Here is a 13,449-nt window from a genome sequence, read left to right as displayed (position 1 = left end):
GATGCTAAAGTGCAGAAGATCAACCCACATACTCCCCCTTTCCTTATTTATGTTGACATCATCTTCTTTCCGAAAAGTATATCTTTCATGGGAAAAGGCATCACACTTTAATCATATTTTAAAGTCGATAGAGAGGAATGAAGACCGCTTAGCAAATTGAGAACCTTAAATCTCAACCTTCAACATGCACCGCATAAATAAGTCAAGTGATATACTATTCATGGTGGGATTTGAGTATTAGAAAGCAACTTGCAAGTAGTTTTCCAAGGCACTCACTTCAGAGAATTAATCAATAATTAGTAACCATTGACAGTGCTACACACTGAATGGTTTCTCTTTCAATAGAAAAAGGACAAAAAGAAGATACCAAACAATAGCAAATGATCTATCTATATGTGCAACCAAACACCATTGAATTCTATCAAAAACTGAAATCTTGGTACCATGTAGAGCAAGGTATACCTACTGAAGCATGAGACAATCACAATGGATGTTTCTAGTTACGTGTGTGACATAATTAATTGTCAGATCTTCATAAGCCTAACTCTGTCTTCTTGTATTGCTTTAGTTTAAGTTTTTGTTCTATCTTGGAATTACACCTTACTGTACTCCTTTATATATCTGCTTCAATTCCAATGATATTCTTCTTATATGGAATCATCTTTTGCTAGGTCTACCATCCTTAATCATTCAACCTACAATTCCTACTGATCATCAACCTGTTCATGATGTGATCTAAAATTCTAGCTAGTATAGAGGATGATAAGGAAGGACATTGGCTATCAGGACTTAATCACTATTTTCCATATCCATTGGCTCAAAAGGTCAAAATGCATTAGATATGTGCTAGGGACTTCATTAAGCATTTCATTGCTTCATCAGTTGATACCCAATAATTGAGAATTTTCAGAAGATTTGCTTTGCAAACTTAATCTCAATTTTTTTCTTATACCAAAGAATGTTTTATCATATCACAAAATAAACAAATGATCAGAGATACAAAGCCGTACCAAAAATTATTAAAATTATCAAACATGCAGGGAGAAAAGGAAAATTATAATTACCTAAAGTAAAACAAATCTTGTAAACCCATAAAAGGGGGGAGGGGGGACACTATTCTTATGTGGCAGGAAAAGAACTAGAAGCACCATATTAAAAATCAAAACTATGAGGATGCAAACAGAGATGATAAGACTTGAGAAGCATTGCATGCATGCCCAATAACTTCATATTCTGAAGGCATAATGCATGGAACACACTTTTAATCAAATTTTGCAAAAACATATGTATGAACTTACTTCTATTTCATTCATCAATTTCATCGCCTCGATGATGCACAACACTTGGCCCTTCTTTACTTTGTCTCCAACCTAAATAAAGAGTCCTTACATGTAAGGGGGGAACAAAAGGGGACAAAAAAGGATGACAAAAAATAAATAAATAATTTTTAAGGAAGGTCTACCTTCACAAATGGAGGTTCACCAGGACCAGGACTGCGGTAAAATGTCCCTGCCATAGGACATTTAAGAGGCGGAAGTGATGATTTAGTTGACTTTGCAGCAGGTGGAGAAGCTGATGCTGCACGGGTAGCAGGAGTTGGGGCAGGTGCTGGAGAAGATGCTGGAGCAGCAGGTGGCGCTGCAAGTGATGGGGGTGGATAGTACATGGCAGGCTGAGCAGGAGGCTGTGGTTGAGGCATAGCCTCCCTCTTCCTGATCATTACTTCACAGTCATGCTGCTTCAACTGCAACTCTACAATGTCTCTTGAATCAACAAGTCTGCAGAAGAAAATTGAGCAATTGATTATTATTATTATTATCATCATCACCACTTAGTTTATTACATGAAACTTAGAATCGTTGGAAGCTTATTCACTAATTAGTAATTACTAGTAAAAGAAAGAGATCTGGTTGGTTACTTGACAAGGCTTGCAACTTGAGTAATAAACTGAGAGATAGATTCTTGAGAAGCCAAGACTCCAGACGATGTTCCACTCGAAGGTTTGGCAGTCGCTTCGGCCTCTGAATTGGCTGTTGTAGGAGCGACAGCATTTGAGGAACCATCAAGAGAAACCTTGTTCCAGATGCAAAAAAGGAGCATTAAAAATAATTGAAAATGGAAAACAAACATGGAAAGAGGAAGAAACTCATAGGCATGAAATGGCTATCAGATTATGTATCATTCACTTCATTCAACAATCGACAAGTATAATCGCCTTTTTGGTAATTGATGCATTTTTTTTTTTAATCATGGAACACATTACCCAACCAAAACCAAGAAAAACTTCATAGGAACAAAGGGAGTGTTATGGTACCTCATCCAATTGTGCCTTCACCCTTGGGCATACAATTTGACATGGTGGGGATCCCTATACATACACAGATATATACAAACATATAATGTCATATCATATCATGAAAATCTTATACAGTAAAATGCTTGCAGAAAAATTCTTCACATCAATTCAATTCCTTCACAGCATATCAGGACAAAATTAGTGCCTAATTACTCAAACCTTACACTAATCATTACCAAATGAAACAAATTATTAAGCTAATTTCTTTTCTCCCCAATCATAGAGCACATGAATTATGCAAGATATAAAATCTACAAGTGCCAAATTCCCAAAATTAGCTAAGTAAATAAGTGTGCTAGTTAGGGGAATAAGTGGTACATTAAGCAAAACCCTAAAAGGGAAAAGTGAAAAAGGAAGCGAATTTGGATATGGGTTAGTGCATTGATAAGAGCGAGAATGAAAAAATGGAGAAAAGAAGGTACCTTGGTGAGGAAAGGAAGGTTGGGTTTAGGAGAGAGACGGAAAGAGAGGTTGGAGTGAGAGAAGCGGAAATGATTGATTTTGGGTTTGGGTTTTGAGGGAGTGGGAAGCGAAGAAGATGCGGAAGAAGCAGTTGAAGCGAAAGAAGATGCCATTGTTGTGTTGATGAAAGGGATGAGTGAGTGGAGTGTCAAGTTTAGAGGTTAGCATTCAATTCAGCAACACAAAACAGCAATGTTCCTTTTCTTCCTCTGCTTCTCTCTCCACGTGCACTATTCCATTTGTTCTTCTTTTCTTCGTGTGTATATGTGTTTTTTTTTTAATTAATTAATTATTTTAGTTTTGATTTTTATTTTTTTATATTTTACTTTAAAAAATATTTAGGGTTTAGTTAACATGTGCTTTGAGACACATAATAAAGTTATCAATTAAATTTTTTTTATAAAAAATGATATAAAATTTAATTTTTTAATATATTTATTTTATATTTATTAAAACAAATTATTTAAAATTCTTTATTTCTAAAAACTTTAAATTGTGTTCTTAGACCACATATAGTAGCTAAATCCTATTTTTGCCTATGACCAAAGCATTGATCGTTGTCATTGATGATGAGTAAGGTGATTAATGTTGCCATGTTGTTAGGCATCCTCCTGGCTACTGTTGTAAAGTTTTTGACTTTTTTCTAAGCTAGTAATTGAATCATTAATACTTCGTTAAAGTAAAGATATTTTTTAGTGAATATTCATTTTCGCCAATCACTATTTAGGATTTGTTTGATTGAGTTTTTTAAAGACATAAATATAATTTTTTAAAAAATATTTATTATTTTTATTATTATTTTTATTATTAAAAATTTGTCACACCAAAAAATTAATTTTTTTAATAATTTAATGACTTTCAAATAAATTTTTATTTGAAGAATAAAGTGCATTTGATAATTTTAAAATATCATATTAGACTCTAACCATCAAAGTAATTGATTAAATTATTCTCTCCAACTAATTGCGAAACAGTAGCCAACTGACATGTTAGATGTGAGTGTCACGTGACAATCTTTATCTTTATAGTAATACAAATGGGGAGTCTATATGCTGACGTGGCGTTCATACATTGAGTCTGTGAGCTTATTTGTTTACGTGTCGTCACTAGAAATTTTTAGAATTGTATTTATAAATTATAAATTATAAATTATTATTTGCCTAGGTTGTTATTTTCAAATTTTAAGTTTGGGTTGTTTTACTTAAGTTGTTATTTTTTTAATTTTAAATTGTTTTATTTGTTTGGGTTATTTTACTTAGGTTGTTATTTTTTAAATTTCAAATTATTTTATTTAAGTTGTTATTTTTTTTAATTTTATTTAGATTGTTCTTTTTTATATTTTAACACTATTTTTTAAAAAAATTTGTTGATTTTTTTTTAAATTGCAGCTACATAAATTCTTTTAAAAAAATTTAGAGTTTTAAAAAAAATTTACATGTTAATTATACTTCGGTTGATTCACGTTAGTTTAGAGTTTTTAAATTATTGTTTGTTTAGGTTGTTATTTTCAAATTTTAAAGTTTAGGTTGTTTTACTCAGTTTGTTATTTTTTAAATTTTAAATTAAAGTCAACTAAATTTAAGAAAATTTAGTTATGATGCAACTATAAAAGTATAAATTATGAGAGATGTAAAGCACCACAATTTAAAGTACATCAATCCCTTTCTTTACATATATCCAAAATCTCCCTACTTATTCCAATGGCTGATATTCACAAAATTGCTGACATCAATTCTACAATCGACAATTTGTGTGTACGTATACGAGTGATACGGTTATGGACACTACCAAGTTACGGAAATTCTCCATTGCCATACTCAATTGAGATGGTTTGGCTCGATGAAGACGTAAGTTTTCTACTAATATTTATCTATTTTATATTTTAAATTTATTTGTTTATTCCCATTTAATCATTTTTTTTATTTTTGTTCATTAATTCTAGGGAGAAAAAATACACGCCTCAGTTAAGAGGGTTTTTGTGTCTCAATTCGTTAATTTGCTGGAGGAAGGAATATCTTACCAAATAAGATATTTTGGTGTTTGGACTCAACAAGGGTTACTTTAAGACTACACATCATGAGTATGTGGTTAATTTAAACCAACGTACTGATGTGCACAGACTTCCAGAATCGTCAATCCCACGATATGGATTTAAGTTTGTGAGTTTTGACACTCTCAATGCTCCTGGGTATGATTGTACCAATTTAGTTGGTAAGTTTATTATTTTAGAAAAAAATTTAATCTTTATCTTTATAGTAATACAAATGGGGAGCTCATTTGCTGACGTGGCGCTCATACGTTGAGTCTGGGAGTTTATTTGCTTACGTGTCGTCATTAGAAATTTTTAGATTTATATTTATAAATTATAAATTATTATTTGCTTAGGTTGTTATTTTCAAATTTTAAGTTTGGGTTGTTTTACTTAGGTGGTTATTTTTTAAATTTTAAATTGTTTTATTTGTTTGGGTTGTTTTACTTAGGTTGTTGTTTTTTAAATTTTAAATTAAAGTCAACCAAATTTAAAAAAATTTAGTTATGATGCAACTATAAAAGGATAAATTATGAGAGATGTAAAGCACCACAATTTAAAGTACATCAATCCTACAATCGACAATTTGTGTGTACGTATACGAGTGATACAGTTATGGACACTATCAAATTACGGAAATTCTCCATTGCCATACTCAATTGAGATGGTTTGGCTCGATGAAGACACGAGTTTTCTACTAATATCCTTTTATCCATGACTCCAAGGTTATTTATTTATTTTTTTAAATTAAAGTCTATGTACATTTGATTAGATATTGAATAAGTCTATATTTAACTTTTTTTTATGTTATTTTCTTTTTTAAGCAGGTATCGAATAAAGCTTGGTGTCATTGATGGTTCTAACGTGCATGTTATGTAGTCTTTGACAAAGAGGTAAAACAAGTTTTGGGAAAGAGCTGTGTAGAGATACTTGATCCACTCCTATTGGTAAGATCTAACCAATATTTATTTCTAAAAGCATTAGTGAAGATATTTTTATTGGTACTTTTTATATTATTTATTATTAATATATTATGTAATACCCTGCAGAAAGGAGATCTATCGGATACACCTACACTTTTACTCAACCTAATTGATAAGATCTTTCTCTTCATCGTTGAAGTTCAAATATATGATATTTCATATTTTTCACCTTCTTATAAAGTTAAGAAGATGACTAATAATGTGGATCTCATAAATAAATTCAAAGAGACTCACCCTATTCAAATTGTGAGTATATATAAGTGTACTTCTATTAAAAATTAATTTATTTTTTGCTTTCTTGGTCATTAGTAGTATCTAATTTATAAATAATAATTAATTATAATTTTAGGATGTTGACTACACCGGTGTTATTGGTAATAACCCAACACCACATTGATCAAGGTCTCCAATTACTAATCTACATTCTGTATATAAAAAAAATGATGTTCCAATATTAGTGATATTAGTAATTCGGATATCACACATGAAGCATATGATAGTTCATGTCATCAGACAAGTCAACAACATCTTCAACAAACATCAAATAATATCTACCAGTTACTATGTTAATATGTTTTTATTATTTAAAGACCAAACATTTAACTTTTTAATTGGTCTATTAAAAATAATCATTGGTATATGCTAAATAATTATTATAGATTCATTGGAGTACACAAATCGAATTAGATTGCAAAGGGATGTAAGACTGAACAGGAAGACTATGCTACTTCAAAAGAGACATGGTAAGATAAACATGATAGATTGTAATTATCACAAAGCTAAAATTTTATTTTTTTTATCTTTAATACTACCTTCATAATATATATTCATAATTTAGCTGATTCAAACATTTAACATATATTTATTTTTCTTTTTTTATAATATAAAATGTTTGATGTATTATCTCTAATGATTACAGGAGCAGGTACATTTAATTCAAATTTAGATACTAAAGAATTAGAAGAAGTGTGCATAGCTAAAAAAAAGACACCTGATACAAAGAGAAACATTTTTGAAGGAATTGACTATAAATCTTTCAAAAAGTTTTCAAGAAGTTGAGAATATTATTGAAAATACGACTATTTTAGATGATTCTGTGCAAATTTAATACCCAGCCATATTCGATGTTGCTGAGAATACAGGTAATTTAAGAGGTAGCAATATCAGCACTTTATTATTTACTATTGTTATGCTTTTTATAAACAAAAAATTATCGTTTAGTGTTCAAGTTTTAAAATTCAAACTAAGATATGGTTATATATTATAATTTTTGTATTTGAACATTGATTTATTGTAAAACTTAAATCTTGAGGTTGGCACAATGAAATTGTATTATATGATCTCATCTTTTTAATCTATAAATTGCATTCTTTGGTAATCTTTTATAAATATTATTTTTATACTTAACATGGTGAAAGAAAGGTATATTTTTATATAAATTATTTGTTGCAGATATAACTAAAACAATTTATTATCTTGGTGATTATTAGATGTGATAGATATTGATGACCCAGAATTTTTTGTCGGCATTGCGACGCCATGATATGGTATGAGGAGAGATCAGAGAAGTCCAAAACAGGATCCAATTTTGAGTTCTCAATATGTTGTATGCGAGGAAAGGTACAACTGCCGTTTTGAAGCACTTGATCGGACGCTCAGGAATCTTATGTCAGTTACCGATCAACATAAGACACATAAACCATTTGGTGGTAAGATTGTTGTTCTAGGAAGTGATTTCAGACAGATACTTCCGGTGATTCCGAAAGGAAGTAGACACGATATATTAGCATCCGCTATTAACTCATCCCAGTTTTGGTCATTTTGTAAGGTTCTGAAACTGCATACGAATATGAGGCTTCTAATGTCTTCTTTGGATCAAGATGAAGGTGAAATGAAGATATTTGCTAATTGGATACTTGATGTTGGAAATGGAAATATTGGTTCTGTTGTTGGTGATGAATCAGAAATTGAAATTCCAGATGATTTATTGATTACAACTACTGATGATCCTCTCTCTCATTTGGTAGACTTTGCATATCCAAATTTGTTGCAAAACATGTCAGATTACATATATTTTCAGAGTAGAGCAATTCGCAAGTGTCGAGAAGGTAAATGATTTTGTCTTGACAATCTTTTCAGGGATGGAAAAGGAGTATTTGAGCTCTGACACAACATGTCAAGCTGATGAGAATGAAGATGTAAAACAAGATTGGTTCACATCAGAGTTTCTAAATGACATCAAATGTTCGGGACTACTCAATCACAAGTTGACTTTGAAGCCAGGAGTCGCTAGACAATTTTCATTAACAGTATGCTTTGCAATGACCATTAACATGAGTCAGGATCAATCATTATCACATGTACGGCTTTATTTGCCAAAATCAATGTTCATCTATGGACAACTTTATGTTGCTTTGTCAAGAGTTAAGAGTCGCAGTGGTCTCAGGGTTTTAATTCTAAACGAAGACGGCAATCCAAAGTCATCAACAACAAATGTCGTGTTCAAAGAGGTTTTTAATAATATTTAGGTAAGAATAATATTATTTTCATTTTAATAGCATGTTATGATTTACACTTTTGTACAAATCTTTACTATAGATATAACTAATTTATCTATAACTCTTTTTTCAAATTTGAAATGAAATGTGTAACAAGGAGCACAACATCTAATGATTTTCTAATGAAGTTAGTAAGATATTAGGTTGTTGATAAATTTTTATTAGCTTTTTGATATAAAATTTAGGGTAAAATTAACATGCTATTATTATAGTTATATATGTTCTTTTTTTTTATCTCCCTCCTTATGGTTCAAGAATATTATAAACTTCGAACTCTTCTATTCATATTTTACTTTGAATAAAGATAAAATAACATATTTAACACGTTTATTATATAACGATGATGATAGTGTTATACTAAATTTAAAAAATATATGATTATAAAATATTATTTTTAATTTAATTTATCAAATTTAAATATAAGCCCGTGCATCGCACGGGTTTAACACTAGTAAATGGATAATTCCAAACAGTTATCATTCATCCCAAATTTTCAATTTTCAAAATTCAAATCCAAAATACGTAACCACACGTTTAAAAATAGCAATTTTTTTATTATTTTTAAGTACTTATTTACAAATATCTTTATCATTATTTTTTAATCTTTAATATCTTATTATTTTACTCTCATAATACGATATAGATTAGTCCTTAAAATGATTATTGAAACTATTATTCTTATAATTTTTTTGTTGTTTAAAAAACACTTGTTAGTGTCTTTTTTTTTTCTATATATATTTTTTCTAGTTTAACAGCCTACAAAGTACAAATAATTACTAGCTAGTTAGTGGTATAAAGTAATAAAGTTTAGGTTTCTAAAAGTTTAACAATATAAAAAAAAGGTGGTATAAACTATAAAGCTTAAACTTAATTTAGCACATAGACCGAAAAATTTGTTAACTCCTATAGTAATACTACTTAATTAAACAAAAGAATGATAGGGTTCACGGTAAACCTGAGTTTATTATGTTTAATATTTTTGTGTTGCATCCATTCTTTATTAGTAGAAATTATAAATATTGTATTAATAGTGCGTAAATATAACTTTATATTATATGATTTAACATAAAAAGTGAAAAGCATTCTCTCATATAGGATTGATTGGGCCTTTATGGGCTTTTATCTCGTTTCATCTAACAGGATTACACTTAAATTTAAACACACGCGCATATATAATTTACACTTAAGATTACACTCAAATTTGAATTTGCACACAATCGCGCGAAATTCTTCTCGATCCTTGTTTCTTTCGTAAGTTTCTCTTCTTCCATCTTCGCAAATTCAATTAAACCGTAATTTTTACTTTTCTTCATTGCTCTCACTGTTCTACAAGTATAATCACGCAAATCCATCAGCGGAGAAAAAGAAAATTCAATTTATCGTTGCTATTTAGTTTCTTCTCTTCTGTGATATATCTTTTGAGTAAATGATGTTTGCAATTCGATCAATCATTACGTTTTTAGTGCTCTGGATTTAGATTTTCTTTGTGATTTACGTTCTCCTTCAAATCATTATCACATTATTTACAATTGCAACAGCTGAATCCTGAATTCTAATTCGTTTTTTTTCTATTGTGTAGTTCTAGTTTTGGAAAATTCGGTTTCACGTTATAGGCTAGGGTTTCACACTAGTTAAAGTTCAGTATTATGTGTGCCTTGTTTTTAAGGAAAGAAAGATTATTAGATGAATTTTTAATTTTCTAATGTTTTTGGTTCATATTTATAAAGTTGGATCTAGATTTAGAACGAAAATATCTTTTATGTGTAAATTTTGGGTTGGATGTTTGTTGATTTTGAAGAGTTCTGGTTTTGTTCTAGGATGGCTCACAGCGATGACGATGTCCTAGGTCTGGGAAATAAGGCTCTGAGCGGCACCAAAAGGAAGTCTCCTGATGACTCCTCAGAAGAAGAAAAGGAGAAGGAGGACAAGGGATTCCAAGTGGAATCTCCAGATAACAATAACAAAAGACCAAGGACAGAAGAGGAGAATGTCCTTGAAGAGGAGGAGCAGAATCAACTTGGAGAATTGGGATGCAGTCCTGATGTTGCAAATCAAATGATGAACCATTCTCGCTTCCTTTTGTTACTCAAAAGGTATCCTCTTGAGGCCAGGGATTACTCCCTCATGACTGAAACAAGGAATCTGATTGGTCAAGTTCAGTTTCTTGCTATGAATGTATCGGAATATCCTGATTTTTCGAGGCAATTCCCTGAAGCGGGGAGGATTCCTTGTGTGACACTTTTTCACGGATTCCAAGTACTTGCTTGGTGTCCAATGGATGAGGGTACTACTGCAGAGAATGTTGCTGCCCTGGGAGCTCCAGACAATTGAGGCCAATGCTTTTGTGCAGAGTATGTCCAATGATAGTGATATATAGAAATAAGTGAAAATTAGGAGTTTATGCATGAATGTGTCACAGATACAGTGGGTATGTGTCACAGATTCGTGATTCATGATATAACATGTTTAGTTTGTGTTAGAGACCAACAATGTGTTAGGTCATCGTTTCTATGACCCTACTTAATTTTGTACGGTATCCCTTTAACTCGTGCATTTATTAGAGCTTCAGCCTTGCAATATGCAAATAATTAGTTGAATAATTCACGGCTTTAACTAATATATATCATGTAAGTGAAATTTGGAACAACAAACGTATAAATCTTCAAATGCGCTTGTAACATATCAATGTCATTCATTTCATCAGTAATTAGTTACATTACATATGAAGTTTCAAATGTTAGTCTTCCTTTAAATATGTTGATGACATTGTGGTTTAATGAAGGATATTTGAGGAATGCATTTGAGTTGATCGACCTCTTTTTATTATTTTGTTCTTTGGGGGTGGCCCTTATGGCCATGGGTTGTGGGTGCATCATGGTTACAAGGTTACACTTGATTGTGCTTACTATTTCACAACCACCCAGGTGGATCAATTTTGGCACCGTTTGCCGCTCCTTTGTATTTTGCACTGAGAGACTTTAAGGAAGTTATGCCAACTGAGCAGCCTTGTGATTTAGCATACGAATTTGGGGATGGGCTTTTCGATGTGAAAGAATTCCCACAAGGCTTTCCAAAAACTGGTCAGCACCATTTGTTTCTTTCATACAATGTGTTTATGAAGTGGGAATTCTGTTACCCCCGCCTCTGAAGTGGTATCAATGGCTATCACAATGAAACTTTGGTGTTTTGGTGGGGAATCCCTTCCTTTTCAGTTACTGCTGACTATACATGCTTCACCACGTAATTTCTTTCTCTTGGAACGAATAATAAAATAAAGAGTAGTACTCTTTAAACTGAAAAACTGTGATCTGATAGTGATTTGTAGAATCTTCTGCTGGGGGCTAATTCCTCTTTATGTTGTGAAGAAACTTGGCTATGTTAAAATCAAGCAAGGATACAAGATATGCCATTGACTCGGTTGTGACACATGAATGAAAAATATGGTCATGATGCTTATCGAAAGGTAGTCTCGATATTTCATTATGTTACGGTTGACTATTGCTTATTTGAATTTGTGGTGCTATAGTTGCATAGTTGATATAGTAATTTAGTTCTCTTATAGAGGAGTAAAGCGATACCCTTAGCTAGATGTAATGTTGGCTGAATGTTAGTAGTATTTTGGATGCAGTTGGATGTGATTGGTATAGATGAGTTCTGCTGCAAGGCTGCTGATGAAGATGGTAAAATTGTGATTGTTGCTGGCCTGGATGGTGATTACTTGAGGTACTTTATGCAGATATGCTAATCGTTGTTGTGTTCAATACATTTGTTTTACTGCGCTGGAAATGTTACCAATCTAGATGCTTTTCAAACTTTTTTTCTGCTATCTATGTTCTTTAGGAAAAGCTTTGGTTCTGTGCTTCACATAATACCGCTTGCTGATACTGAATTATGCTGCAAGCGTGCTTTCTTCACTCTCAGGAAGACACAAGAGACACAAACTGAACTGATTGCTGGTTCTGATGTCTACATGCCAGTGTGCCGATATCACTATATTAACAGTGAAGTTGTCACTGAAACTTCAAAGAATGTGTTGGAATCTGTCAAACGCAACAATGATTCACTTCTTGATGTAGCCACAAGGTTTTAGTGTGGAGATACTTAAAACTTTCCCTAAAATGATTTTTGGAGCATATTGTCTACTGCTATTGGTTAATTCAACAAGTTATCTTGGAATTTTGGTTGTCATAGGGTCTATGTAGTTGTATATAGATATAGTTATAAATATACTGGTATTCATAGTGGTTTTTAATTATTGTTGTGTTATCATATTTCAATGAAAGAAGTATTGCTTATCCTATGACATGAAATTTTGGTATTTAGACGTTTTTTCTTTTTGGACGTTAACCTTTTGTAAAAGCATCTGTTTACTTTAGCCAAAATTGTCAACATACAATTCTATTTTGTAAATTACGTAGCATCTGTCATTTTATTTTGCAAATTACCTTTCATATTCTTCGTTTTCAAACTGGAGGTTCTTCCCGATGAGAATTCGATACTAAATAACTATAAGGTGTAAATGGTCCATGACTAGAGCTAGAGCAAAAAGAGTAAGACTAAAAAGCAGCTTTTTTGCAAGACTAAACTAGCCACGGAGGAAAAGACCAAGAGTAATCAGATTGAATGTGAATTGCGAAAATGGACCACCCTTCTTTAGCTTTAAGAGTAGCCAAATGCAGCATGAATAAGTGACTTGGAGACCTAAGATGAAGCCAAATTTAAGTGATTCAAAATGATAACAGAAATGGTTGGAATTACTGTCCTTTTTCTTGTGATTTTTGTGTAGTTTCCAATAACTTCAATTTCAAGAGCATTTTGATTTTCTATTCAGATTTGCATATATAAGGGCCTAGACCATTATGATAGATAATGGTACTCTTTTAAGAAACTGTGCTGGCAGGATGTTTTTCTTAGTTGGATTATTCTTAGTAATGATGGGGTATCCTTTCTTAGTCGATTTAGGCCTTAGTCGGTTATTGGATGAACTACAATGTTATCTTCAGCTTCACTATAAACAGGATATGATGTAAAACGACACGATAAAAATTATGAATTTTGATT

At 31.6% G+C, this 13,449-nt stretch overlaps 3 protein-coding genes and 1 pseudogene across 3 annotated transcripts in view; 3 read left to right on the top strand and 1 right to left on the bottom strand.

Annotated features, from left to right (window-relative positions):
* LOC107485956 (biotin carboxyl carrier protein of acetyl-CoA carboxylase, chloroplastic) overlaps positions 1-3,054 on the bottom strand; it is a 4,292-nt gene extending 1,238 nt beyond the window's left edge. Inside the window, exons 1-5 of the mRNA XM_016106496.3 lie at positions 2,779-3,054; positions 2,315-2,368; positions 1,919-2,073; positions 1,463-1,778; positions 1,299-1,370 (exon numbers count right to left, since the gene is read on the bottom strand). Coding sequence (XP_015961982.1) covers positions 1,299-1,370; positions 1,463-1,778; positions 1,919-2,073; positions 2,315-2,368; positions 2,779-2,931 — 750 coding nt within the window. The 5' untranslated portion in view covers positions 2,932-3,054. The remainder of the gene's footprint in view (positions 1-1,298; positions 1,371-1,462; positions 1,779-1,918; positions 2,074-2,314; positions 2,369-2,778) is intronic.
* Positions 3,055-7,379: 4,325 nt separating this feature from the next.
* LOC107485912 (uncharacterized) lies at positions 7,380-7,946 on the top strand. Its single transcript, XM_016106444.1, has one exon. It carries the CDS (start codon positions 7,380-7,382, stop codon positions 7,944-7,946), a length of 567 nt encoding a protein of 188 aa, XP_015961930.1.
* A 1,637-nt stretch (positions 7,947-9,583) lies between these two features.
* On the top strand, positions 9,584-10,991 carry LOC110272333 (uncharacterized). The gene is made up of 2 exons (XM_016106491.3): positions 9,584-9,639; positions 10,206-10,991. Exon 2 carries the CDS (start codon positions 10,207-10,209, stop codon positions 10,717-10,719), a length of 513 nt encoding a protein of 170 aa, XP_015961977.3. The 5' UTR covers positions 9,584-9,639; position 10,206; the 3' UTR covers positions 10,720-10,991.
* Positions 10,630-12,575, top strand: LOC107485954 (thymidine kinase a-like; annotated as a pseudogene).
* The last annotated feature ends 874 nt before the right edge of the window (positions 12,576-13,449 follow it).

Source organism: Arachis duranensis, chromosome 4 (genome assembly GCF_000817695.3).
Source record: "Arachis duranensis cultivar V14167 chromosome 4, aradu.V14167.gnm2.J7QH, whole genome shotgun sequence".
NCBI classification, from domain to species: Eukaryota; Viridiplantae; Streptophyta; class Magnoliopsida; order Fabales; family Fabaceae; genus Arachis; species Arachis duranensis.
The sequence above is the reverse complement of the archived record's forward strand: the minus strand, read 5'-3'. Positions and strand labels throughout refer to the sequence as shown.